At 37.1% G+C, this 26836-nt stretch overlaps 2 protein-coding genes across 2 annotated transcripts in view; both read left to right on the plus strand.

Annotated features, from left to right (window-relative positions):
* LOC107591726 (uncharacterized) overlaps nt 1-3491 on the plus strand; it is a 3982-nt gene extending 491 nt beyond the window's left edge. The window contains exons 3-9 of the mRNA XM_016280960.1: nt 724-996; nt 1113-1223; nt 1429-1456; nt 1539-1564; nt 1753-1805; nt 2020-2087; nt 3488-3491. Coding sequence (XP_016136446.1) covers nt 724-996; nt 1113-1223; nt 1429-1456; nt 1539-1564; nt 1753-1805; nt 2020-2087; nt 3488-3491 — 563 coding nt within the window. The remainder of the gene's footprint in view (nt 1-723; nt 997-1112; nt 1224-1428; nt 1457-1538; nt 1565-1752; nt 1806-2019; nt 2088-3487) is intronic.
* The window catches only part of LOC107591686 (ankyrin-1-like), a 107852-nt gene continuing 84388 nt past the window's right edge, over nt 3373-26836 (plus strand). Inside the window, exons 1-4 of the mRNA XM_016280911.1 lie at nt 3373-3487; nt 3613-3663; nt 4980-5084; nt 5175-5735. Coding sequence (XP_016136397.1) covers nt 5610-5735 — 126 coding nt within the window. The 5' untranslated portion in view covers nt 3373-3487; nt 3613-3663; nt 4980-5084; nt 5175-5609. The remainder of the gene's footprint in view (nt 3488-3612; nt 3664-4979; nt 5085-5174; nt 5736-26836) is intronic.

Here is a 26836-nt window from a genome sequence, read left to right on the forward strand (position 1 = left end):
TATATATATATATATATATATATATATATATATATATATATATACTGAAATAATATCATACTGAAATTATGATTCAGATTACATCAACTTTTGATTTAACCCTCAGAAACCCACTTTAGCAAAATGACAAAACTTTAAAAACATTTTTTTTTTTACAGTTAAATCTCTATTTTCCCCTAAACCTGTTTTGAGACTACAGCGGTTGGACAAAATAATGCGAACACCTGGGAAATAGGCAATATTTCATTTCATAGTACTTCTGTGTTGTTTGTGTGTGTTCGACGGTTCATTCTTTCATGGTTCAAGTCTTTCATGCTTTGTGTATGCAGTCATAAACAATTTAGAAACAATTTCTAAACCATGCTGAACACATCTATTACACCGATTTAAAAACTGGAGAATATGAACAGTAAAAAATAAAAGGTTGTTGCCTGCACAAAAATATACAAACCAATGAGAGTGTTCATATTGCATTTAACAGCAGCTTGGATATCTATCTATCTATCTATCTACGTATCTATCTATCTATCTGTCTATCTGTCTATCTATCTATCTATCTATCTATCTATCTATCTATCTATCTATCTATCTATCTATCTATCTATCTATCAGTGCTCTTCAGTATCAGTGATCATGTTCCTGAGGGCTAGTTGTCTATTATGTGAGATTATGTATTTGTTAACATTTTCAATCCCTCATTCGACCCGCAACCTCTATATACAGATTTCAATGTTAGTCGTGGATTGATGACTCTCAGTGACCAGACGGATCTGATATGCTGTCACAAGGATCAGGTTATGTGTTTTTTCTATGCTGATTCAAGAAACATTGGCCAGCAAAATTCCTCTGACAATTGCTGCAAACTTACTGTCAGTGGAGAACAACTGTTACAAGGAAAAGTTGGAGAGGAGCTCCGAACAACAATTAGCGTCCACTGTGAACCCAAATCTGACTACAAAATGAACCGAAATGTCACCATTACAGTGTGGAGGATATGTAAATAGTTTTTTAACCTTTGTAATGCTATAAAACACTTTTTTAAAATTCTTTATCTAGACATAGGGCACAGATTCAAAATTTGAAACAGCCTTTTCTGTTGTTCTCATCTTTAGCTCTTACTGGCAAATACACTCTTGTTTTTCTGGTTATTCTGGAGACACTCATTCTGCTCACTTTGCTCATCTTAATCATCATATATATTATCTATCTGACCAAAAAGCAAGGTAAGAAATGGCAAACATAACATTATCTTGTGTAATTCTGGTAATGTATGTCAAAGAATGACTTACACCTAATATCTTATATGTTTAGATGCTTTATAACCACCAACACAGTATATGCATTTTTTTATAGAATTACTGCCCAATGTCTTCAGTAGTATACAAAATGTATTTATTCATTGATTAATTTATTTGTTTGTTTTTTAAGGGTATAGACAAAAGTTTCATCCAGTGAGGTCAGTGCGTATTATGACTTATTCAGCTAAAATATTTGGTATAAACCTGCGGTTCTCTAAATGTTATGTTTTGGTTTCATAGTTACAGAACTCAAGTAGCGAACACTGGTGAGTGAGTTAGCAGAAATGCTCATAATGTCTGTAGTACTGGTACAAACTTGCACTGCACCTCTCTACTGTGTTTTTATAGTAAATGGATAATTCTGAGGTCATGATTGGTATGATGTTGAGGTGTGATTTATTTTAAAAGAAAATATCAAATTCTCTCTCTCCCTCTTCTTTTTAAATTTTTTTAGACAACCAAGATGCAGATTCTGTTATTGTTGAAGCGCAGGAAGAGAAAACAGAGGCACATATTTTATTTATTTATATTTGATTGCTTTTGAAATGAGAATGAAAACATGTCAGGGAGTTATACAGGTTTTACATTCACTTTGAATGTTTACATGTAACTACATATCAGTCACTATCTGCATTTCTGTTTTTATGAACATGATTTTGATAAATACTTATTTGTAATGTTGGATTTAAACTGAAAAGCGTTTTTTACATGTTTTTCACAGATAGTAGAGGATGAGCTATTATATGCCACAGTGAATCATTCAGGTGCTGCTGAAAATAACATGTTCTTGTTAGCAATGTTTACCTCCAAAGAAACGTGCAGCCATCATCGCTTTGCATCAAAATGGCCTCACATGCAAGGAAATTGCTACAAAGAATATTGCACCTGAAAGAACCATTTACCGGATCATCAAGAACTTCAAGGAGAGAGGTTCGACTGCAGTGAAGAAGTCTTCAGGACGTCCCAGAGTGTCCAGAAAGCGCCAGGACCGTCTCCTCCTGAGGAGTCAGCTACAGAATCGTGTCACCAGCAGTGCAGAGCTTGCTCAGGAATGGCAGCAGGTTGGTGTGAGAGCATCTGCACGCACAGTGAGGCCAAGACTTTTGGACAACAGCCTGGTGAAAAACGAAAAAGGACAGACTGAAATTCTGCAGGAAGTACAAGGATTGGACAGCAGAAGACTGGTGCAAAGTTATTTTCTCTGATGAAGCTCTCTTCCGACTGTTTGGGACATCTGGAAAATCGGTTGTTCGGAGAAGAATAGGTGAACGCTACCATGAGTCTTGTGTTGTGCCAACAGTGAAGCATCCTGAGACCATCCATGTGTGGGGTTGCTTTTTCAACCAAGGGAGTGGGCTCTCTCATAATTCTGCCCAAAACACTGCCATGAATAAAGAATGGTATCAAAACGTCCTGCAAGAGCGACTTCTTCCAACAAATTCATGAGCAATTTGGTGATGATCTGTGCATTTTCCAGCATAATGGAGCACCATGTCACAAAGCAAGAGTGATAAAGAAGTGGCTCGAAGATCATTACATTGAAATTTTGGATCCGTGGCCAGAAGTCAAGTGGTCAAGCAGAAGCACAAATTGTGATAAACTCTGAGAACTAATAAGGCAAGAATGGATCGTCATCAGTCAGGATTTGGCCCAGAAGCTAATATCCAGTATGCCAGAGGGAATTGCAGAGGTTATGAAGAACAAGGGTCAACACTGTAAATATTGACTCATATTTTGTTTTGCCAATAAAAGCCTTTAAAACTTATGATATGCTTATCATTGTTTTTCAGTATACTAAACATGTGGAAAAATAATCTTCAAATACTGAAGCAGCAAACTTTGCAAAACACAAAATGTATGTCACTGCCAAAACTTTTGGCCATGATGACTGTATTACAAGCATGTGTGATAATACCCCCATTAAGTCCTTATCGATCGATCGACTGACTGTTGTAGTATTGAAATCATGTTGTGCTGTATGAGTCCACTAGATGCCGATATCTGCCGTTGGCAAACCAAACTCACTGACAAAATGCAAATTATTAAACGTTTCTCTGTTATTAAGCTTGTTGTGGAAAACGGTATGTAGTGGAGACTGTCTGCGTTATGAGAGTACAAAATAGTATGCTAATTACATTGTCCAATCGGCCTGTAATTGATTTGTGAACGTGTCAAAATGTGACGTGAAGGTAACTTATGAGTTCTATCTCTACCACTTTCTTTGTAACTTACTAACCACACAATAAATTAACTTCGAATATTATACTGTTATGTAGACACTGTAACGAATGTCTAATTGTGAATTTTACTTCAGAATAGTAACCAACCCCAGACAGGATGGAAAGAGCGGTTGGAGGCAATAAAGGTAACGCTTCACTTGTAAAACACTGAGCTAATTTCAGTGACATATCTAATGGTGCACTCTGCATTTTTTTTATACACTAAGAAGTTTTACACATAAAGAAACTAATAATACCATTGCACACTCGCGTGAGATAAAGACATCTCACATCAGTGGCCTCGACAATAATATTGACTTGCCATGTTAGCTACTACTCGCTTTACCCATAATTACACCTGTTATTTGACACCTTTTTGGAACAAATCGCATTATAGTTGACGGCAAATACCTCTTTGATGGAATTTGTAACTGAAAACGTTTGCTTTTGTGAGAAACGACATACTCACTGTTAGATGTCTCGATTAGTCCAAATACATATCTATATCAGCCAACAAAACATAGATCATGCACAATATATCACAATATAGAAATATATAAGACCAGAAAAAAACTGTCTGTTAGCATTCCCATTCATCAATGGCAGTTGAAATCTGTCAACTTTGCTAATGCATGTTTTTTTTATTTTTATCCATGTGACTAATCACTCTGAAACCACAGGAATATCAACACTGATGGGTCCAATTCATGCTTTTCAAAGCACTGCCAAAATTAGTAACTGGGAAATATCTATTATTATACTATGCGTTTATGAATTCTATGTTGATTTGTATGTTAGATCAACCCCAAACATCTTAAAACATCCAAAACCAACCTAATTACCAGATTTCCACCAAATATGTGATGTATTTTGTATATGCATCATATAATAGGTTTTTACCAAATACAGTATGTGATGTAAACAAATCATAGACTGTCACTGTAATTACAAAGTTTTCCCCTTTTCCCAAAGGCAATCGGTAGATAATTTTGATTAGAGGAAGAGAAATCAAGCAGATGAAGGATAATGTACAGCCTAGTGTCATGACAAGCATAAATAAATGACTGATCTGTCACATGACTCAGCCATCATTCTCAGAGGCAAATGCTTGCGCCTACATTTCACTTCAGATGGGCTCTGAATTATAATGCACTGGCTCCTGTTTACATGACTGTTATTCCGCAATCTCACATTTTGCACAGTATTGTAACATAAACAAGCAAAAATAAATAGCACACTGTATCCCACATGTTCACTAGTAACACACAATAATTTGCCATTACTGTATGAATAACAATACAAGAGAAGAACAGCATGTGAGCTCTGGGAAGCATCTGGATGGTTCCATAGGGTTTTCCTTGACATAAAGTGACTGGTACATATCTCGGTGGAATAAACGAGTGACAATCTCTCTCTCTCTCTTTGTCATATACAAACATTGTCTTTCTACCATACTCTGCAGGTCAAAATGGACTGAATAAATGCATAGACAACAATGCACAAGCCCTTTCTCGTGGAAAACCAGTCTGGTGAGAGAGAGCGAGATTTTACATGCAGTTTTTATGTGGTAAGCTTTTATGGCTTTAAACCCTATTCATTCCTATTCATTCTTAAAATTGTGAATTTGTGCACTGATTGTTTCACCTACATCCTGCAGATCTGCACAAAGAAGACAACAATAATAACAACAGATGCGCGGTAAACAGTTGGCAGTATGAGAAAAATGGGAGACTGTGAGTGAGAAAGAGAGAGACGGAGGGAGAAAAATCGAGCTGCTGCAGTATCCCTACACTGCTGAGGCTTGGACTGCGTGACTGACTGGTGTGTTGCAAGAGAGAGAGAGAGAGAGAGAGAGAGAGAGAAGAAGGGAGGGGGATGGGAAGGATCTTGCCTGTATGAGGAGCAAGCAGGCAGGCAGGCAGCAGCATCATCTCTTTTGTGGCGTGCTGCTGAGGGAACTGGCTGCCTAGAGCCGTGCAGGGCGCTCACTCCTCTTAGGCGCGCACAGCGCCACCGCCTCTCACGCACTGGCCACCGCAGGGACAGTGACAGCCTTCTTTACAGGCACAGTACTGCTTGTTGCAGCGGCACCATGGCGCAAGCTGCTAAGCAGATCCGCAAGAACAAGGACCTACAGGAGCTTGCAGCTCAAGAGCTGCGAGAGAAGGAGGAGGAGAAGATCAAGAAAAGGAACAGATCGAGAGACCGTAGACGCAAGGTAACAGAAAAAACCCCCTCCTTCCTCTTTTTTCCGTATCGAGGAGGATACGCACACCTTCACACATATCACTGACTGATTGTGTTTACCAGTCAGCTAGAGCTGGTCGTTCACAGATTATGTTTGAGGAAGATGCTGAAATCTGGTGGGGCGGACAAGGGGGGGGGGGGGTCATGACTGAGATGATTGGTTAAGTAGCCCCTCTGTCCTCAGGGGAACATCCTGCTCAATCGATTTAGAAGCAAATGCTGTTTATGACTGATGCTGCATCAAAGCAAACTGATTGCTTTATGTATTCAGATGCAGCCGCCACAGGCTTCATTGTTTGTTGCGTTCCCTCCGCCTGTCATTGGCGCACTACACCACCTCATATCGATGCCGTAAGCGTGAACTTTGGCAGAACGTGAGCATAATGTCTGCACCTGCCTCTGCCACCCATTCTCATTACAGTTTGTATGATGGTATGGGATCTGTAGTGCATTATGTGAGCACTGCTGCTCTGAGCCCTCTGGCTGCCTATTCTCCTTCCTTACCTTCCACCAATGTGCATGCGATAATGTATGGTTGCATGCATGCAGATTTTGGCTTCACACGAGAGCAGGGGGAGCCCAGAAGTACACGTGACTCAGGTTCAAGCCGAAGACAACAAGATCGGCAGAGGCCGGGGTGATGGCTCCGTTCCTGTCTGCTCACCAAGGCTCATAAAACCTGTCAGCTTAGCATTTATCAGCATGCTCGCGTAACTACACGATCGGGCAGAGATATGTGGCCGGCGGTGGTAGAATGTCAGTGTAGCGCCAATTAACAGAAGCGAGTTGGTGACACACAGGCAGTGACACTGAGGGCGAAAAAAAGATCTGGAGTCTAAAGATCACTTTGAAGACTGTCCTTGAGGGTTTGCTGTTTAATCTTCAGTGGGACGTCTGATGGAGCATTTGTCAAGGCTGTCAGTGACCCCTTGAGATTGCACAGGGGTCTGGAAAAATGAAGTCGGGACGTGTTTGATGATACTGTTGCTTTTTTGATTTGATTAAAATGGTGCTATGTTTAATTAGCAGTTTAACACTTACTCTCCATATGCAACCCTTGAGCTTCTTTCATAATAGTGTATTTGGGCATAATTGTGTTAAGTCAAAATGCATACTGTTTGTTTCCTTAGGCCTAATAGCATGACGTGACCTTACAGTACAGCTAATGCAAAATGCATATGTTTGTATGTGCTTAACTGAAAATTGTGCAGCTTCAGGCGTAAACCAGTCTGTAACCCTGTACATGAGTTCAACCATTGGCACGCAGAAGGGTAAATACTGGCATATAAACAAAGACGGAGAAAGAGAGGAATATAATATGATTAGACTTTTGCGGTTTATTTTAGAAAAGTTGAAAGCAAGGTCTATAATTAAAAATCAATAAGAGGAAGTAAAGAGTTAGTAAATAAATAAAACATTACAAGATTTGAGTCAAGAATTATACTCTGGCCCTTGCACATGTAGGTGACATTTGTGATTCAAATAGCTATGTCTTCTAACAGTTTCCATGAAACAGATGTAGTGATAGATCTTTTCTTCTGTATTGTGATGTAAATCTGTGTGTAATTGATTATCAAAAAAGAAAAAAAATGTAGGGCAGGGACTTGGTCCTATCCATCAGTTATTGATTGCATTTTGTGATTTCTGAGTTGCGATTAAAAATAAATGTGAGCTTGCTGTAGATTGTGGAGGTGCAGGGTTTAAGCGAACTAAATGATTGGAGAACTCCAGCATACCTCACAAGAAGGATGATTGTTTTCATTGGAAAATCGAGTTATGACATTTTGATTTAGCGTTATGAGATCAAAACAAAAAATGTAAAGAAAAAATGAACATACAGTATACATGGAGGAGTCATTCACAATAAGATCTGTAGCATGCATTTACAAAGTAGATTGAATTTTCATTTCATGCAGACTTTCACATTTATCATCACAAAGTGCTTTTCCCCCCTCAGTAGTCATTGTGGTGCAGTGATTGGCACGATAAATTAAAATTGGCACTCAAAGATTCCAGACCCCTGGCACCCTGACAAGTGTCATTGTGTTCCTGAAAACGTGTCAGTTTCGCTGAGGTCTCAAAGCATTTTGGACGGTCTGTGGCCTTGTGAGATTTCAGCTGTTGGTGGACAAACAGTTGTGTTGTGATTTTTACACATCCCTGAGGTGGATGTCCGGAGAAAGTGTGAGACGCAGAGAAACTGGCTGTGTTCCGAATGGATTATTAGCTTCTACTGCATACTGCATAATAAACTGTATACAAAATACATTTTTTTGTAAAGCTGTATTCTGCAACTTTAAACATATCATATACTACAGTATATTGTTGTCACATTACCTTATTATGTGAATGTTTAATTCAGCGAGTTGCATCTGCATATTTTTTTGTTAAATTTAAAATCAAATTTTGTGCAGAAATGTCTTGTTAGAAAAAGTTGCATAAGAAGTTGCAGTGCACAAACTTACTGTTCATTCGTCACACCGGAAATAGAAGTTTAAAGGTGCACTAAACGATTTTTGAAAAACGCTTTTGACCACAGTCAAAAAACAAACTCGCAGCCAATCAGTATTAAGGGGCGTGTCTAGTAATGATAGGGAAAAGAGAGCGCTCAGTGAGTGCACAGGATGGATATTAGCAGATTGACTATAGATAGTGAGAGATGGCAGATAAAAAAAGAGGAAAATTTCAGTAATAAAGAGTAATAAACCTTTAAAAAGAAGGGTTACAATCAGGCAAGAGGTAGGACCCGCGTAAATATTGAACCAGCTTTCCAGCGGTGGAGAGAACTCAAGGAGCGGAAGGGAATCGGACGCCAAGGTTGCTTTGTTTCTTCTTGATAGGTGAGTTACATTGATTGCTTTTTCAGACATATTTTCTGTGTTGGCTTTTGCTTGAATATGCTGCGGCCGGCAGGCATAGCAGATTCCGCCATCGTCGCTGCCAGGGTTGTGTATGTACATGTGGGGCGGAGTTATCAAAATAGGGGCGAGGTCCTGTTGGGGTATGGGCGTGTTTGTTTTGGTGCTTTCTAGGCTTGCCGTGATAGACAGTGCTGACGGTGATACCGCTGTTAAACCGCAACAACGGTTACGTCACTTGCCCACCGCGGCACCGACCTTGGCTTTTGCTTGAATATGCTGCGGCCGGCAGGCATAGCAGTTTACTGCCATCGTCGCTTCCAGGGTTGTGTACGTACTTGTGGGGCAGAGTTATCAAAATAGGGGTGAGTTCCTGTTGGGGTATGGGCGTGTTTGTTTGGTGCTTTCAAATATCAACATCGTTTGACAAAAATCGCCTTTAAAGGGTTAGTTCACCCAAAAATGAAAATTAGCCTGTGTTTTACTCACCCTCAAAGCATCCTAGGTGTATGTGACTTTCTTCTTTCAGATGAATCCAATCTTTTAGAGTTATATAAAAAACTGTCCTAGCCCCTCCAAGCCTTTCAATGGGGGTAAGCGGGTGTAAGATAAATGTCTATATTTCAAAAGTAATAAACACTTTTTTCTCACTTCCGCTGACTGTCATACGCGGAAGCCGTTCCGGCGGATGACGTAGGACGTCGACGTTGCGTGATTAGTGACGAACGCGGAGACAAAACAAAACGCCGTTCACAAATTAGAAGAACAATATATATAATTCAATGGGGGTAAGCGGGTGTTGGTTGTCAACGGTTCAGAAGACGTGAAATAAAGTGTGTGCATCCGTAATAAAACGTCCCTCACACGGCTCTCGGAGGGGTGAATAAAGGCCTCCTGTAGCGAATCCATGTATTTTTTTAAGATAAATGTCTATATTTCAAAAGTAATAAACACTTTTTTCTCACTTCCGCTGACTCTCATACGCGGAAGCCGTTCCGGCGGATGACGTAGGACGTCGACGTTGCGTGATTAGTGACGAACGCGGAGACAAAACAAAACGCCGTTCACAAATTAGAAGAACAATATATATAAGCCAAGAGGAGACTGGTTTTCCTTTGCTAAAGTAAGGAAACTTTGTTTCCTTTGCTCCTGCATTTCTCAGAGGCGCGTGCACAACGCATACGTCTTACGTAATCCGCCTGAACGTCTTCCGCGTATGACAGTCAGCGGAAGTGAGAAAAAAGTGTTTATTACGTTTGAAATATGGATATTTATCTTACAAAAATGCATGGATTCGCTACAGGAGGCCTTTATTCACCCCCCGGAGCCGTTTTATTATGGATGCGTGCACTTTACTTCATGTCTTCTTGAACTGTTTACAACCAACATCCGCTTACCCCCACTGAACGGCTTGGAGGGGCCAGGACAATTTTTAATATCACTCCGATTGGATTCGTCTGAAAGAAGAAAGTCACATATACCTAGGATGCTTTGAGGGTGAGTAAAACATAGGCTAATTTTTATTTTTAGGTGAACTAACCCTTTAAGTGCAATTCATTGTGGGATGTAGTATCTAGCTTAGTGTCTAGTGTCTGTATATACACCTTTTAGCCTATGCAGCAGATCATGTGGCGATACTATAAAAAAATAATGGTTCTTTATTGACATCTTTGGTTCTATGAAGAACCTTTAACATCCATGGAATATTTCCATTCCACAAAGGATCTTTTCACTGAAAGGTTCTTTGGGGAATCAAAAATGGTTCTTCCATGTCATCACTGCGAAAGCCCCATTTTGGAACCTTTACCAAGTATACATACATACATACAGTTTGTTTTCTCTACAAAGAATGCGTACTGCAGAAACAGAACAGTAGTATGCTATTTTGAACATAGCCTTTAAGAAAGACACAAGGCCTCTTTAATTCTTAGAAATTGCATATAGTAAATCATTTACTAGCTGCATTGGTGCTTTGTATTATTTTTACTTATAAAAGATGGTATCTGAAGTAGTGCTGCTGTGTACAACACAGTATTAATTACCCCACAGTACTTTCATGTCTCTAAGCTGATGTGTGTAAGATCTTATGCATCACATACATATGGCTTACACAAGGCCTGGCCCAGATTCCCATACAGCAGAGAGCATGCATTTGTCTTGTTACCTAATAAGAGAAGGTGAAGACACACATGTCAGTAAGTACCTTCAGTCACGGGCTATATTTATTCTGTGCCTGAGTCGCTACCAATCTGTCTGTGATCCTGCCAACTTGAAGGGATGCGTTGCCCAGGATTCTGGAAGGTTCAATTGTGATCTATGGCAGTGTTTCCCAACCTTTTTTTAGTCACGGCACCCTTTGGAAATTTTAATAAACTTGTGGCACCCTACAAAATAAATTGTCACAATATTTGAATTTCTAACTTCGATATGATAATTTGTAAAGTATAGATATTCGGTACAACAGGGAAGAACTGCAGAATATAAATGTCATACAAATATTTTTAATATTATTAAAACATTTTGTCCATCAAAGGTGGCAATCGGTAGGCTAATTTCTAATGAAGAGACCAATTTATATGACAGATTTTAATGTAGGCTTTTATACATATGTAAACATTATTTAATTACCATTATAACTAGCTATCTCACAAATTTTTGCTCACTCAGTGTTTTTTTTTTATTTTACAGTGGGGTAATTTTGGTGCAGTAGCACGAGATAGCTTGATTTCAAACTTTGAATTGAATAAAAAAATGACAAGTAAGCAGTCAGTAATAAAATAAGAACAAATAAAGAAATTAACAATGATAGCACAAATTAAAAAGTAACGACAGGCCTTCAAATGAAATAAATAGCTTTTTAGTTTTTCAGGTAGGTCTAACAGTAGGGTTAAGATATTTAACTTTTTTTTTTTTTTTTTTTTTACCAATTATCTAAATAATGTTTAGTCCTGGAAAGCTTTTATTATCAGAACACGCGAGCATAACATAGCGGTTAGCAGATCAATGAATGAGAGGGCAGCATTACCAGAGTTGCCCATTTACCACTCCATGTTACAACACAGTAGGGCTATTGCAGACAAAAACAATACTGTACTACATCGATGTTTCCTGTCGGCTCAATTTTTGAGTGGACTGCTGTTCCGATGAGCATGAACGGTATATGAGTAGAGCGACTGAGTGGAGCACACACACTGAATGAGAGGGCAGCATTACCAGAGTTGCCCATTTACCACTCCATGTTACAACACAGTAGGGCTATTGCAGACAAAAACAATACTGTACTACATCGATGTTTCCTGTCGGCTCAATTTTTGAGTGGACTGCTGTTCCGATGAGCATGAACGGTATATGAGTAGAGCGACTGAGTGGAGCACACACACATAGAGCGGGATAATACGAATGAATCCTGAGCGGTGAACTAAGTTTCGGCAGCCGAAATTTCATGCATCTCTAATTATTGGCGACATCAGAAATGGATATTATATAATAAATGCTTTTTTGAAAATGTTAGCAATTTAAAAATATAAAAAAAATATTTTTTTTACATGGCACCCCGGCTGGGAAACACTTGATCTATGGGGAGATGCTTTTGTAATGCCATGTTTTCACCACTAGAGGTAGCAGACTAGGATAGAGAGAGAGGTCCACTGAGATTGGGTGTGACAGGTGAAATATAGCAGCATAATGTTAGAGATCAGGGTTAGCCTATGTGCATTATAATTAAGTACCTGCTGTGGTCGTAATAGGATAAGGCCACATTTGCCATTAAAGCCACACTGCTTAACTTTAATATCTCTGTCGCTAATAAAGACTTTAAATGTCTCTGGATGCCTGTCTGGACAACAAACGTGAAATACCCTGACAAACAGGGTATTACCCGTATTCCTGTGTGTAATCGAATTTTTCCAGCCATCTTGTGTTTTAAAAGTCAGGACAGAGAAATACAGTTCATTTGGTGACATCAACTTTAAAAGGTAAATGTCTTTGGCCTTGACTTGCTACCCTTTCACTTTAGCTGTATTAAAGGGGTCATGTGATGCTATTTTAAAGATCATTATTTTGTGTATTTGGTGTAACAGAATATGTTGACATGCTTTAATGTTCCAAAAAACACATTGTTTTTCAAATGCTGTACGTTATTGTAGTTCCTCTATGCCCCGCCTCTCTCAAATGCGTCGTTTTCTACAAAGCCCCTCCTTCCGACAATTACAGTCTGCTCTGATTGGCCAGCTGACCCAGTGCATTGTGATTGGCTGAACACCACAAGCACGCATCGGAATGTAAAGCCCCTTTCCATAATTGCGAGCTTCAGTTTTCAACATAAATGTAAAGACAGTACATAATGTCCTTAGTTTTACCATCAGTTCAAGCCCGAAAGGGGAACAGAGTCGCATGACAGACACAGTGATGATGCTCATATGTATTTGCAGTACACAAGCCGCGATTAAGAAAGCTGACTCCATTGTGATGTGACCCTGCCTCTCTCTCACGCACACACACACGAAGCAGTACTCTACACGGTGCAAAACTCCACATTTGAACAGTCAATAACAAATACTTAAACTATTAAGAAAACATACTTACAGTAGCTGATTCAGAATAACGCCAGATTTTCATAGCAAAGTCGGAATTTACCCTTTTTTCTTTAGAAATAGCCTTTGCACAGTCAGCCTTGTAGGCTACTCTCCTAGGTTCACAAAACTGTCGTCCATAAAATGCGTTGCAAAAATTCGAACATCTGGGTTGTGCTGTTCTGTTGTAAATAAATCTTAACCAATGATTCCTCATTGCATCTACTTTCAGAAGGCCAAATAAAGTGCTTTTGCTTTCGCACAGAAACACACAGCGTCTCCCTGACATGGCTGCATCAACACTACTGCTGTTCCTGAAACCACGCCTTCTTTCTTTGCATGAACATTTGGGCGGAATTATGCAAATTAGGGATGCACCGGTATCGGGCCCGATACTGGGCTCCTGTTCTTGTAAAAATGCCAATACCACACAGCATGTGATAAGTGCCATATTCAGACAAAGAAACACAGACAACAGAATGTTGCTATTAGAGATTAAGGATGTCTACGAAGTACAAACCCGATTCCAAAAAAGTTGGGACACCGTACAAATTGTGAATAAAAACAGAATGCAATGATGTGGAAGTTTCAAATTTCAATATTTTATTCAGAATACAACATAGATGACATATCAAATGTTTAAACTGAGAAAATGTATCATTTTAAGGGAAAAATAAGTTGATTTTAAATTTCATGGCATCAACACATCTCAAAAAAGTTGGGACAAGGCCATGTTTACCACTGTGTGGCATCCCCTCTTCTTTTTATAACAGTCTGCAAACATCTGGGGACTGAGGAGACAAGTTGCTCAAGTTTAAGAATAGGAATGTTGTCCCATTCTTGTCTAATACAAGCTTCTAGTTGCTCAACTGTCTTAGGTCTTCTTTGTCACATCTTCCTCTTTATGATGCGCCAAATGTTTTCTATGGGTGAAAGATCCGGACTGCAGGTGTGAAATGCGCTAGGCTGTACTACTTTTCCCTCTCTTTCTGCACCAGTACAAATACGTGCAGGCGTTGCGCGTGTTTTGCTTGCTTGAGTGTTTCTGAATTATATGAGTAGCTTTGGAATATAAATTGCAGCACGCTTCAGATGAAAAAAAAGCTACTTCTATTTCTGAAAATTTCACAGTTTCACAGATATTTATAACGAGGGGTTCCCTGCATTATTACAGCAAAGCGCGTGATTAAAGTACTAAGCCGCTGCAATGGAGCAGCTCTAATGCTATTAAATTAAAGATGATGTACCATAGAGCAAAAAAAATGAACAGTGAAAGTAACAAAAACTTGTAAAATACATTTTAATGGGCATAATTAAATGTGAAAATAACCGAAGGATATACAGTCAAACCAAAAATTACCGAGACCGAGTCTGGGAAAAAAATTGGTTTCAGGTTTGCATGAACCTGGATGACAGCATGCCCAGGAGACTACAGGCTGTCATTAAGGCTAAAGGTTGCCCGACTAAGTATTGATAGTTGTGTAAATACTGTCATACTAACAGCTGTCTGAATAATTTTTGGTTGATTGTAATCCATTACACACCTTTCTATCAAAGTTATCTAACATTATCAAGCAGAATTTGTTCTGACACAGTTTAACTCTGTCATATCTTATTACCATTTTCTAAACTATAGCGAATAAACTGTGATAATGTGAGAAATGTTGAAGGGGTCTGAATAAATTCTGGTTTGACTGTATCTATTTGATAAATGAAGTCAACCAAATAACATTATACATACTCTTTTGGTTTCTGTACCCAATATTTAAAAAATATACAAATGCAATAAAAGTATCGGTACTTGGTATCGGCAAATAACAAAAATAAAAGTATCAGTATCGGGCGAGTACTGGAAAAAGTGGTATCGGCGCATCCCTAATGCTAATATTTCCACATCGTGACGTAGAGATGTGGGGGTGTGTTTGAACAAGGTGTTTTAGCCCGGTCTGGATCAGCCTTCTCTTTTAGATAGAATAAATCCTTTTGTTAGAGACTTTGAGCTTTGTAACGCTGCAGATCTTATACATGCACAAATAGCTACATAACACACTAAAGAAAAGGAAAAATAGGAATCGCATCATATGACCCCTTTAAAATGTTCATATTAGTAAAATTTTTGTGTAAAAAAATCTGATGAATGTGGTGAATGAAGTGTGTAGACAAATAATCTGTCAAAAATATGTCACTGTTCATTGATTTCATTGATGCACTGTGCACTGTTAACATCGCAGAAACATGTTTTAGTGTTTTAAAGTTAGAATACATAGTCAAATGTTCAAATTTGAACTTTTTTGTACTTATTTAAAAGACATATGAATGTTCATTTGTATTCTCATATGATTAGTCAAGGCACACAAACAGTTTGTGGTCCTTGAAACTTCTATAATGTTTTTGCTGCAGGCATAATTGCTTTGAAATAGATCTCCTCAAAAATTTTATATTAAAGCCAGAGTCATTTTTGTCCTGACTTAAAATGGCTGTATTTCACATTTGTCCCTTTGACATCTAAAGTTTAACATTTTTCAATAATTAGGACTGCTAGATTGTATTTATTAATTTTTTCTTGTTGTATAATGAACTTTGAGAAGTCAAGTCTTTGTCTCAAACCTACAGTGTCAGTCCCATGTGCACAAATGTAAATGCCCAAAGTTTGATTAGATTGAATTAAAATGTCAGATCTCATTCTTCCCTTGAATGCAGTTTTTACTACTGTATAATGTTCTGATTACTGGAGTTTATTTCTTTGCTTTGCAGGTTTCGTGGAAGTAGGTGTAGTATTTCACAATAAAAATATGAAGTGAAAAGACGTGGAATAATGTAGATGGCAATTTTTCATTCTTTGGATGCTTGTATGCACAGGGATATAATATTGAAAAGTGTTGTGATATGGTTATGGTTTTGTTTTGTTAATCTGACATTGCTTTGTATAATTAGACAAAAGAACATGTTTAGCCTTTGATATTTGAACATTTTCGGATGATAAAGATTTGATTAATATGTTCATTACTGTCTTCTTTTACACAGTAAGAAGGAAGCAAGATATAATTACATTTATGGGTCCGGGGGGTAGTATTCTTTGTGCCATCTACTTCCTTTTGTCATTCTTTACATGAAGTTATATGAGGCCTTTTGGGATCAGGGTTATACATTTATTTCTGTTTATTATGAACTTCATGTAACTTAGTGAATATAATAGATATACTTTTTCAAGGGTTGTCATTTACATTGCCAAGGCTCAGCGTTGTTATTTCTGCGCACTGAATTCAATCAAACTAAATCTTTGTAGTATACATACTAAATCGATGACCGTATTACATTGATTGGGAATACATACTATACAGTACATATTTAGTATACATACATACTAAATTGATCAATCATGATAACTACACGAATACAGTGCATACAACTTAGAGTATGAACCCTCATTGATTTAAATGCATGTTGAAGGAATTGGATAATGCATTTACAAAACGACTAAATTTACATGGCATTTAGTTGCATACAACATTTACTTGATATTCACTTGGCTACACAGATTTGCAGTTGATTACAAATGCAAGAAAAGCCTAAGTGAAGTGCAATGTGAATAATATGCATACTAAATCCATGTCATTTGAATTCTGAGACAATGTTTTAAGCATACTCAATGTAGTATGCATAGTAAATCATTAAATCATTCAAAAATAATGTTTACACACATAGAATTAGTATTAATTGAGTATGCATACAAACTGAATTTAGTATGCAAAATTACTGTGCCTTGGATATATAATCTTTAGCACAACCCTTGCTCCATTAACCTTGCTGGTTCAACATAACTCAGACACACACATCACACCGATACAGTATAAATCATGGGCTGGTGGACCACTGTCGCTGTGGATCACACTAGACTTTGTGGACTCGATATTTCTACAGACACTGCAACAGTCGTAATGTGATGTCACACTCTCTGCATCTTTTTAAAAAAACATAATTCTACATATAATACATACAAAATGTACAAATATGTGATCTACTTCACTTTACTGCAACACTCCGATCCTTAATTCAGCTAAGAGGCCAAGCCGATTGTCTATTCTCTTCACGTAATATGAATTTGCAGGGCAGAATTCACCAAACTTGGAATGCAAAGAAATGAGCTTGCATTTCCTGTCTTCCGCATTCTTGTATGTATGAATGAAATGAATAAAGTGTAATGTGACACAGACATTACAGATTAACTTTAAAGATATAAGTTTGTCTTTTTGTCTAACCTGTGTTGATCCATCAACAGCTTGGAAGGATCTTTTCTATAAATATGAGTGACATTTTTTCTGCCCCCAGGGTCAAATGGCAGGTGAATGTAATGAATGTCTCCCTGGGTTGTTATATTATGAGGAATAAGAGTGAAATGGATTGTGGCTGATAAGAACACATGACCACCATTTGAACTGTAAAATACAAGAACCGACTGCATTCTAAGTGATTTTATATTAATTTGACTGCAAAAACTCTTATTTTTTTCTGTAGCATGCATGCTGTTATTTGCTTGCATGATATTTCCATGATCTTACTGGTCCCAATTCCAGTCATAATGCACAGAAATATCGATGTTCCTTGCACATGACAGAGCAGCATCCATTAGTCTCAAAGTGCTTTGTCTTACACATTAGGTAAGGAGCCCATAAGCTACGATTACACAACCCTGATTAAATTGACAGGTTCTGGATATATGTGATGGCCACTGGTCTATATAATGCTCCTCACATATGGTCCCTTATGGACGACACAGATGATATAGCTTACCAATGATGTCCTTGACAGAGAGAAAGAGAGCATGAGATGTGTTCCCTACACGTGCTGCTCGCTTACACGCATGCATACTGCTCAGCATATCAGCTTTGTAGCAGTGTTATTGACAGATGTGGGTGGAGCAATTCTCATCTGTCTTGTGTTTGAAGATGAAACGACCCAAGCAGCTCCGTTACTCTGATCCTAACCTGTTTATCATGCTCAGAGTCTCACCAGCTGTGGTGTCCTTCTTGCCCCTTATGCATGCATGTTATCGCTTATGCAAACTTGTTTTTTGTGATGCAACAGATGACACTTGAGGTTTCAAAAGAATTGTGTTGATCATGCTCATGATACGGATCTTGATATTGAAAGGTTAATGCTGAGAGTGATTCACATTGCCTAAGCACTCCCAGTTGTCTCAGCAATAATTTTATGAGGAGTAATGAATAAAAAATAAGTTTCAGTAAAAGCAGTGATGAATGACTTTCTTTATTAGTTTACCTGAATAATTTGCATAATTGATGGTTCTTCGCTTACATTAGGAGACAAGCTAATTAAGTTACTGTTTCAGTAACTTTTACATCGATAATATTTTTCTATAACAATTGTGATACTGCTTTAATCTTTTCATAGTGTGTAGTTTATACACAGCCAGCAATCATTTAGGCTTTTCTTGCATACATTATGTAGCGTAAGTACTACCTAAATGTAGTATTCAACACTCAATTATACACATTATATACATTGCATAACTATATGTAGTTTATAATTACACTACTGTTCAAAAGTGTGGGGTCAGTAAATTTTATAAATATATTCTATTTCAAATAAATGCTGTTCTTTTGAACTATCTATTCAAAAAATTCTGGAAAAAAATTCAGCACAACCATTTTTAATAATAAGAAGAACACTTTCTTGATCTCCAAATCAGCATATTAGAATTTTTTTTATTTCATTTTTTTTTTTTTTTTTATATTTTAAAATATATTAACATAGAAAACAGTTTTCAAATTGTTAGAATATTTTACAATATTATTGTTTTTTCTGTATATTTGATCAAATAAATGCAGCCTTTGTGATCATAAGACTTTTTTCAAAAACATTAAAACATCTTACTGACCTCAAACTTAGTGTATCTATATTTAAAAGTATTTTATCATGAAGCAAGTATAATATAATTCAAGTGCATAATATAAGTAGTATGCATTTTAAATGTGTGAAGTTGTCATACTTGATGAATATAGTATGCATACTAAATATGTACTACATGCTCATTTACATTTTATATGATTTATTCATTGATATAGTTATAGAGTTAAGAATTGACAACCTGAGCCTTGGATATGTGATATTTACCACAGTTGTCTGTAATGCTATCCCTTAGTGACATCTCCAAAGGCCTGGTCCTAATCCACAAAAGTTAACAGTTTCTTTCTCATATTCCGAGATTAATGTCATATGTCTTGGAGAATTATACTAATCCCTGCAGGCCTGTCTAGATACATTAGTTAGGACTTGACCTTCCTTTTCTTTGCAGCTCAAATCTTGTCATAAACCAAATGACCTTCCTTTTTTTTGTGACACTCGTTCTTCAATATTACAAGTTGTGGATGTTCAATTGATGTAGATGCTATTGTGTCTCTGATCTCTGACAGAAAATAAACATATTATTTCCGCTGGCTATTTATGACCTCAGTGAGATACAGTGGCTTCAATTCCATCCATCCTTTCGCTGTTCCATTATCAAAGTCTGGAAATGACTTTTGTGTGTATGTGTGTGAATATGTCGTTATCTGGTGTGTATGTATAAGTGTTTGTGTACCAAACACTTACACATACACACCAAACTCAGCATTTATGCATGTGTGTACATATGAGAAAGAGAGAGAAGGAGATGCAGAGTAAAAAACAAGAGGAAGAAGGCAATCACTAATGGAGGGAAAGTGAAGTTCAAGGAGCAATCTTTTTTCCTTTCTTTCCATCCACGATTTAAAATTGAATCAGTGATGAAATATTTATACGAGCATGGTGTGGCTTTTCCAGTCAAGTGCCTCAGTGGAGTGCAGAGAGAGAGAGGGGAAAGATCTGTAATATTGCCAGCACGAGTGCTGTTGCCTTCCCGATATGCCTGTGTGTTTATGGGCCGCAGCTACAATAACAAGAGCACAACCTGACAGTAGTAGTTGATTACAAGCAATAAGCAGGTCTGGTGGGAGACATGAAGGGCGCATTCATGTGTGTCTTGGGCTCTGATGATGAATTCACCTGCACTGCCTGTAATGATGTCCTCTCTGTTTACTTGTGGTGTGATGTTATGAGGTCTATGTTGGATATTGACTGCTTTTTTGTATGTTTTTGTATGTTATTATTAAATATACAGTGAAACCCTTTAATATCAGCCATATTAAAGTAGGATGACCCTGATTTTGTCAAGTAGGAAATGCTCCTGGATATTTTTTGGTCCTGTAGAACAACATTGTTGTCAAGTAAATCTGACTATGATCCTCATCGTATACCCTAATCCTAATCCTAACTAATAATTCCCCCTAAAGGGAAAATTATAGGTTGACAAGAATGTTGTTCAGTCCTAATCCAATCTGATTGGCTGATGAATGTTGTTGTTCCAGGAGCGACAAGCATGTTGCCATTTGAAATGTAAAAATGTGTAGCAGTGTATTTTGATTTGTTGCTGCTGATAAAACCAGTTTAAACCAGTATGAATACCATGCTGGTGCAGGCTGGTTGATAACACTTTACAATAACGTTCTATGTGTTAAAGGAGTAGTTCATCCAGAGCTGTGTGTTTGTAAGAAACAAATCCATCATTAAGGCGTTTTAACTGTAAATCATCGCTTCTGGCCAAAATACGAGTCCATAATCCATAATAAATCTTCCTCCAGTGAAAAAGTTTGTCCCCTTACATCAAAATCCACCAACATATCTGTTTAAAACTGTTTTCACTTGTAAATGATGCTTGATCTGTGCATATTTCTCTCCTGATTCAGAGGAGACAACTTTTTCACTGGAGAAAGCAATATTATGGATAGAGGACTTGGCAACATTTGCTAATACATTATTAAAATCACTTGTTGTTGTATCTGTTAATTGACCTGAGATAACATGAACTAACAATGAACAGTTGTATATTTATTAAGTAATGTTAACAAAAATGAATAAATACAGGGCTCATAAAATCTCTAGCCAACATCCTAGGGCTACTGTGTTTTCCAGTCGGGCTACCAAAATGTATCACCCCCTTAAATACATTGTTCCTGTGGGTCCTTAGAATCTTAAGTCTTAAATTTTAATTTCATCTGTCCTATAATGCCTGATAAAGTAGCGTTCATGAGCGCAGTGCTGCTTTGGTACAGCCAATACCAGGGAAATCGCTATATCCTGCTGGACTGGCCCAGTAGCGCCTCCTACTGGCAAAGAATGAATTAGCAATTTCAAGAAGTCCGTCTGCTGTTCTTTCAGACCAATGCCAAAATCGAACCATGTTTTTATGCAGCAAGCTCATAGAGTTGTAAATGTGAACCAGTGAATCGACAACAAGCTAATGTGCCTTCTAAAAAATTTAAACAATTAAGACAGTAAGACATATATGTATGTTTTATATTAATATAATAATTCATAAGTTTGACTCTCATCCCTTTTTCTTAAAAAGGCTGAAATGTGATGGTTAACATTTTATAAGACTTTTTTTTTTTAAGAACCTGTATCTGAACTGTAAATCGTGACATTTTTACAGTTTACCATAGGCATTGCCCTACCCTACTCATACAGTGTTAATTTATATGTGCAGGTCTTAAAAAGGGTCATAAAAAGCCTTACGTTTGATTTAAAAAAATCCTGCAGATACCCTGTAAATAGTGAAATAAAATTCCTTCCTTGATATGCATTGATATTTGTATTTTGAAAATGTTTTTGATTTATCTTTCGACTCCTATCACGTTTTCTACATTTAAAAAAAAGGTATTTTACAAGCCCTGGTATAATAAATAACAAATATATCGCTATTGTTAGTTAATGCATTAATTAACGTTATTGGGACCTTATTGTAAAGTATTACTGAATGATTTATGCTGGTTAGTGCTAGTCTAACACAGCGAATGGCAATGAATGACAATGCTAGTCAAACAGCATCGTTGGTTGACTAAGTGAGTCCTGTTTGTTGATCTAGTCAGTGTTGAAATACCTGCACCCCATACTGAAGGCCAGCAACTAAAACACAGCAAAAGAGAGAGGTGTCAGCAAAGCACTGGGAGACAATTTTATTAGGCATGTTTGTTTATAGGAGAAAGACAGAAAGAGAGAGAAACACATCAAAAGAGAACGAGATTGTAAGAGGAAGTTGTTATTTAAAATAGAGTGTAACATTATACTGTAGCCAGCAGCTTCTGAAGGTAAAAATCCCATTTGTTTTCTTCGTAATGGATTTTTAACCATAACTCTTCTAGACAGACCTAACATGAGCTCTGAGGTTAAGCAATGATATATGCTTCTATAAAAGCCACTTATTTCACCTTCATTTTTAAAAGAATTTGTATTTATATTAAAGGTTTAATTTCAGAATTCAGAGAGAAGAACTACCATAATTCTTGGATCCACCAATCAGAGAAGTCACTGTTAACATGAAAACAAGAAGCGCAAACAATATATTAAAATATATTGTGTTTTACACTTATAGTCAATGACTAATATGTCAATACCATAATTTTTTTCTATTTGCAACTTAGATGTAAACAGTCTTGTACCTCTGTCTTTCTCACATTTTCAAATACATTTAGCCTCAAATCAAATCATCTTGACTCAAATTTGATGCCCACAGGTGGTGGTAATGCAGCCTTGATGCAAAATGTATAAAAATCCAATGTTTGGTCAGTTACTTTTTACCAAATGGAATCTTAGTTACATAATAAATATATTAAATATATAACCTGATATGCTTTTATCTGTATTGTTAAGCATTCTTTGTTCAGTTTCTTATCTCAGCATTGGCAGTTCTTCATCTAAATGTCCTTCTGGCACATCTGCATGTTCCTTTAGATCTCTTGTTCTCTCCGTCCTACTGGCCTTCCACCCTCCCATCAATCTCCTGACAGCGCATCTATTAGAGATTATTAATGTTCCCTGCTGACAGTATGATGCAGTGTGACTTACCGAGCTCTTACTTTATGGGCCGTCTCATTTGGCACTGGTGTCATCTGGCCGAGAGCTTAAGGCTCAGGGATGCAGTGTTGAGCTGCAGGTTACCGCACCAGATTGCCCCCTGTAGTGTCTCTTGTGGTGTCAAGGCAAAACACACACACACACACACACCCAAACACCCTTGTATGCACACATGGATTCGCACACATGCTTACACAATCCATCTTCGCCTCTCTGACTCAGCTGTTTTTGGCAGTGAGGGCAGTACAGCGGGTACAGTGGGCCCTTGAGGAAAACAGGAAGGTGAAAGTGACAAACACGGCCCTCAGATGTTCCAACTAGGGATGTCAATTTTAATTTCCATGATCGATCGTCGTTTAAATTAACGATCAATTAATCGATTAATCGTTAACCTTAATGTTGCAAAATGCGTCTATGCAGCCCGGCATGACAGGATGTGCAAAAGTTACTCAAAAGTTACTGTATTTTATTTTGATAATGAACAGACTGCGATGTAAGTTTGAATTGCTAGAATATGTGGGGTGTGTGCACGAGAGGTGCCGGCGCGATCAAAAAGCTGAAACATTAAAAAAACTTGTTTATGGAGCGCCGCACCACACTTCTGTTTTAAATCTGTTAGCTTAATTATTTAAGCCAGATATATTTTGCTTTTTTTTTTTAATGAAAACAAATTGTTATTTTTATGTAGGCCTATTACTTACATAGGCTATACATTTTCCTTAAAGCATCCCATTTTGACCCAGGGCTTGAAAACCTGTGCCTAGGCTAGTTAGGTCCATGCAGAAACTTGTGAATGATGCTCGTAGTTGTGGTATCACCGTTTAGTGACAGCATTGAATGCTCCAGGAAAACGTATTGTCAGTGTCGGTCAGAGCGCCTTTTAATTGCTGTTTTGAATCCAGCAATAATTTTGCTCGTAGTTGTGGCATCACCGTTTAGTGACAGCATTGAATGCTCCAGGAAAACGTATTGTCAGTGTCGGTCAGAGCGCCTTTTAATTGCTGTTTTGAATCCAGCAATAATTTATTTACAAATTATAAGCTCTGATTATGACAAGTGTGGTGTAAAAGCTTTGTTTATTAGAGGAATAATTGGTTAGCTGGAAAATGTTACATCGCTACCATGCTTTTGGATGCCGTTCGAGCCCATATAGCCTACATTTATGCGGCTTGGTTCTGGTTTGCCGGTTGGTCACGAATTTACACAAATTCAGTAATATTTAGGCATTGTTTCCTTTCCTAAATCCTCACCGTCTAACCCTCTTAATTTTGCAGGTTTATTTTATTGTCATTCACTTTTTATCACTGTTTTCGCATCTAACGGAAATAAAAGATTTCATAAGAATTCGTTCAATTTATTAATTTGTTCCCTCATTTTAGTTAAATCATGGGTTATTTAAGGAACAAAATTAATGAAACATGGACAGTGGCCACAAATTAATAAGTCGTAGGAACGAATTAACAAGTTGTAGGAATGAATAGCCTATCTGTCCTGTGTCCCACAGCCCTGCAAAGCGCAGAGCCCGATATGAAAGAATTATCTGGGGAAATGACTTAGTTACTATATTTCTATTGCTTTCCATGTTGAATAACTTTGTGTTGTTTCTATTTTAATGTACATTTAAAGTTTAAATCACATTAAAAGCTTAATTTGTACATTATGAATGAATGATGATGCATTTATATACCATCACCATCACTCACAGCCGCTCGCACGTGTTTTGCGCATGAGCCGCACGCAGCCCGACTTAATCGACCATCGATAGCTTTAATCGATTGCATCTCTTATCGACAATTAATCGATCATCGATTAATCGTTAACAACCCTAGTTATTCATCGTTAACATCCCAACACTTCACCCCCTCACTACAGGGCTAAGCTTTCATAGGTTAAAGAAGAAAACACACTCTGTGAATGAAATGAATAAGACAATATCCAGAGTCAGCTTAAACGGGACCTAGAATGTGGAAATGTGGAAGCTTTTATCACTGGGCTGGTTTGTGTTTTTCTAGCAGGTTGTCTAACCTGTATGGAAGTCTGTTTCTGCCCTTCTGCCCTTAAGGTAATTGTGACTTTATATCTCACAATTACAAATTTATATCTCTAACTTTTTTCCCGTAATTGTAGCTTCATGTTACGCAATTGATACTTCATTGTATCTCTAAATTTTGACTCTATTTCTCATAATTGAACCTTATTATCTCACAATTGCTAATTTCTCTCACAATTGTAATTGTAATTCATAACTGATACCTCATATATCATAATTGCCACTTTTTTCTTTATTACATTATTATTTCTCATAATTTGCGACTTTGTATTTCATAATTCTGAAGTTACTCTATCTCACAATTTCAGTTTCTTTCATGTATCTGACTGTATCTCACAAATTATACTTAGGTAGCTCACACTTGCAAATTAAAATTGCATGTTTATTTCTCATAATTCTCTAGTGAAAATAATATACTAAAATGTATTTGAAATACCTTTTTTGTGCTAAGTATACTACAAATACATTTACATATTTATTTGCTTAATAAAAATACCCTGCAATTGTACTTTTGGTATACAATCCATATTAATAGTGATATTTTAGGCATAATATTAAGAAGTGTGCCTTGAGCAATAACAAAATACTCCAAATAAAGTTTAATTATAATTTGACATCAGTAAGTGTTCTCAATAAATATGTTAAATAAATTATGGCAAAGGATTTTTTTTACTAGGTTTGCAACTTTATATCTCACAATTTCAACTTTTTTCTGTAATAGTGACTATATTTCACAATTGATACTTCATATATTACAGTTTTGGTTATTTTTCTCATAAATGTGTCTTTATGTCTAACAACTGGGACTTTCTTTTTCATAAATGCATCTTACGTATTTCACAACTGCAAATTTATATCTCACAATTTTTGTAGCTTTATATTTCACAACTCATACTTCATATATCACAATTGGCTCTTTATTTCTCGTAAATTGTGTCTCTATTCTTCACAATCATGAATTTATATCTTACAATTTAAACTTTTTCCCCATAACTGTCACTTTATATCTCATATTTGATACATCATATCTCACAATTGTAACTTCATTTTCCATAACTGTGATTTTGTATCTTGCAATTTCATCTTTATTTCTCATAATTGCCATTTTTTTCTAATAAATGTGGCTTTACAGCATATTTTGCAGTATAACTGATTTATTTATTTTTGCATTGAGGTGGAAACATGCTTCCATAGGCCTGATAATTAACAGGCAAATTTTCAATGTGTTCTGAATGTAAATCAGGACAAGACCCTCCTAAAAAAAAGGACCAGTGGAAATCATTATGAATTTCTATGATGGTTTATAGTGGTTAGTGATTTAGCTGGTGGACTCACACAACCATATTATTCAGAGCTAAACTTAGAGTATGAATCTTATTGTCTTTCTAGTAAAGCTGGTTGACCAAGGAGGTCTTGCTGTATATGTAGCTTGGAGGGGAAACCAGCACCATCCAAAACACAACATTTACATTTACATTTAGTCATTTAGCAGACGCTTTTATCCAAAGCGACTAACAAATGAGGACAATAAAAGCAGTCAAAACTAACAAAAGAGCATCAATATATAAGTGCAAATGACAAGTCTCGGTTAGTCTAACGCAGTACACGTAGCAACGTGTGTATATATATATATATATACACA

Source organism: Sinocyclocheilus grahami, unplaced genomic scaffold, assembly GCF_001515645.1.
Source record: "Sinocyclocheilus grahami isolate Dianchi unplaced genomic scaffold, SAMN03320097.WGS_v1.1 scaffold145.1, whole genome shotgun sequence".
In the NCBI taxonomy this organism is placed as follows: domain Eukaryota; kingdom Metazoa; phylum Chordata; class Actinopteri; order Cypriniformes; family Cyprinidae; genus Sinocyclocheilus; species Sinocyclocheilus grahami.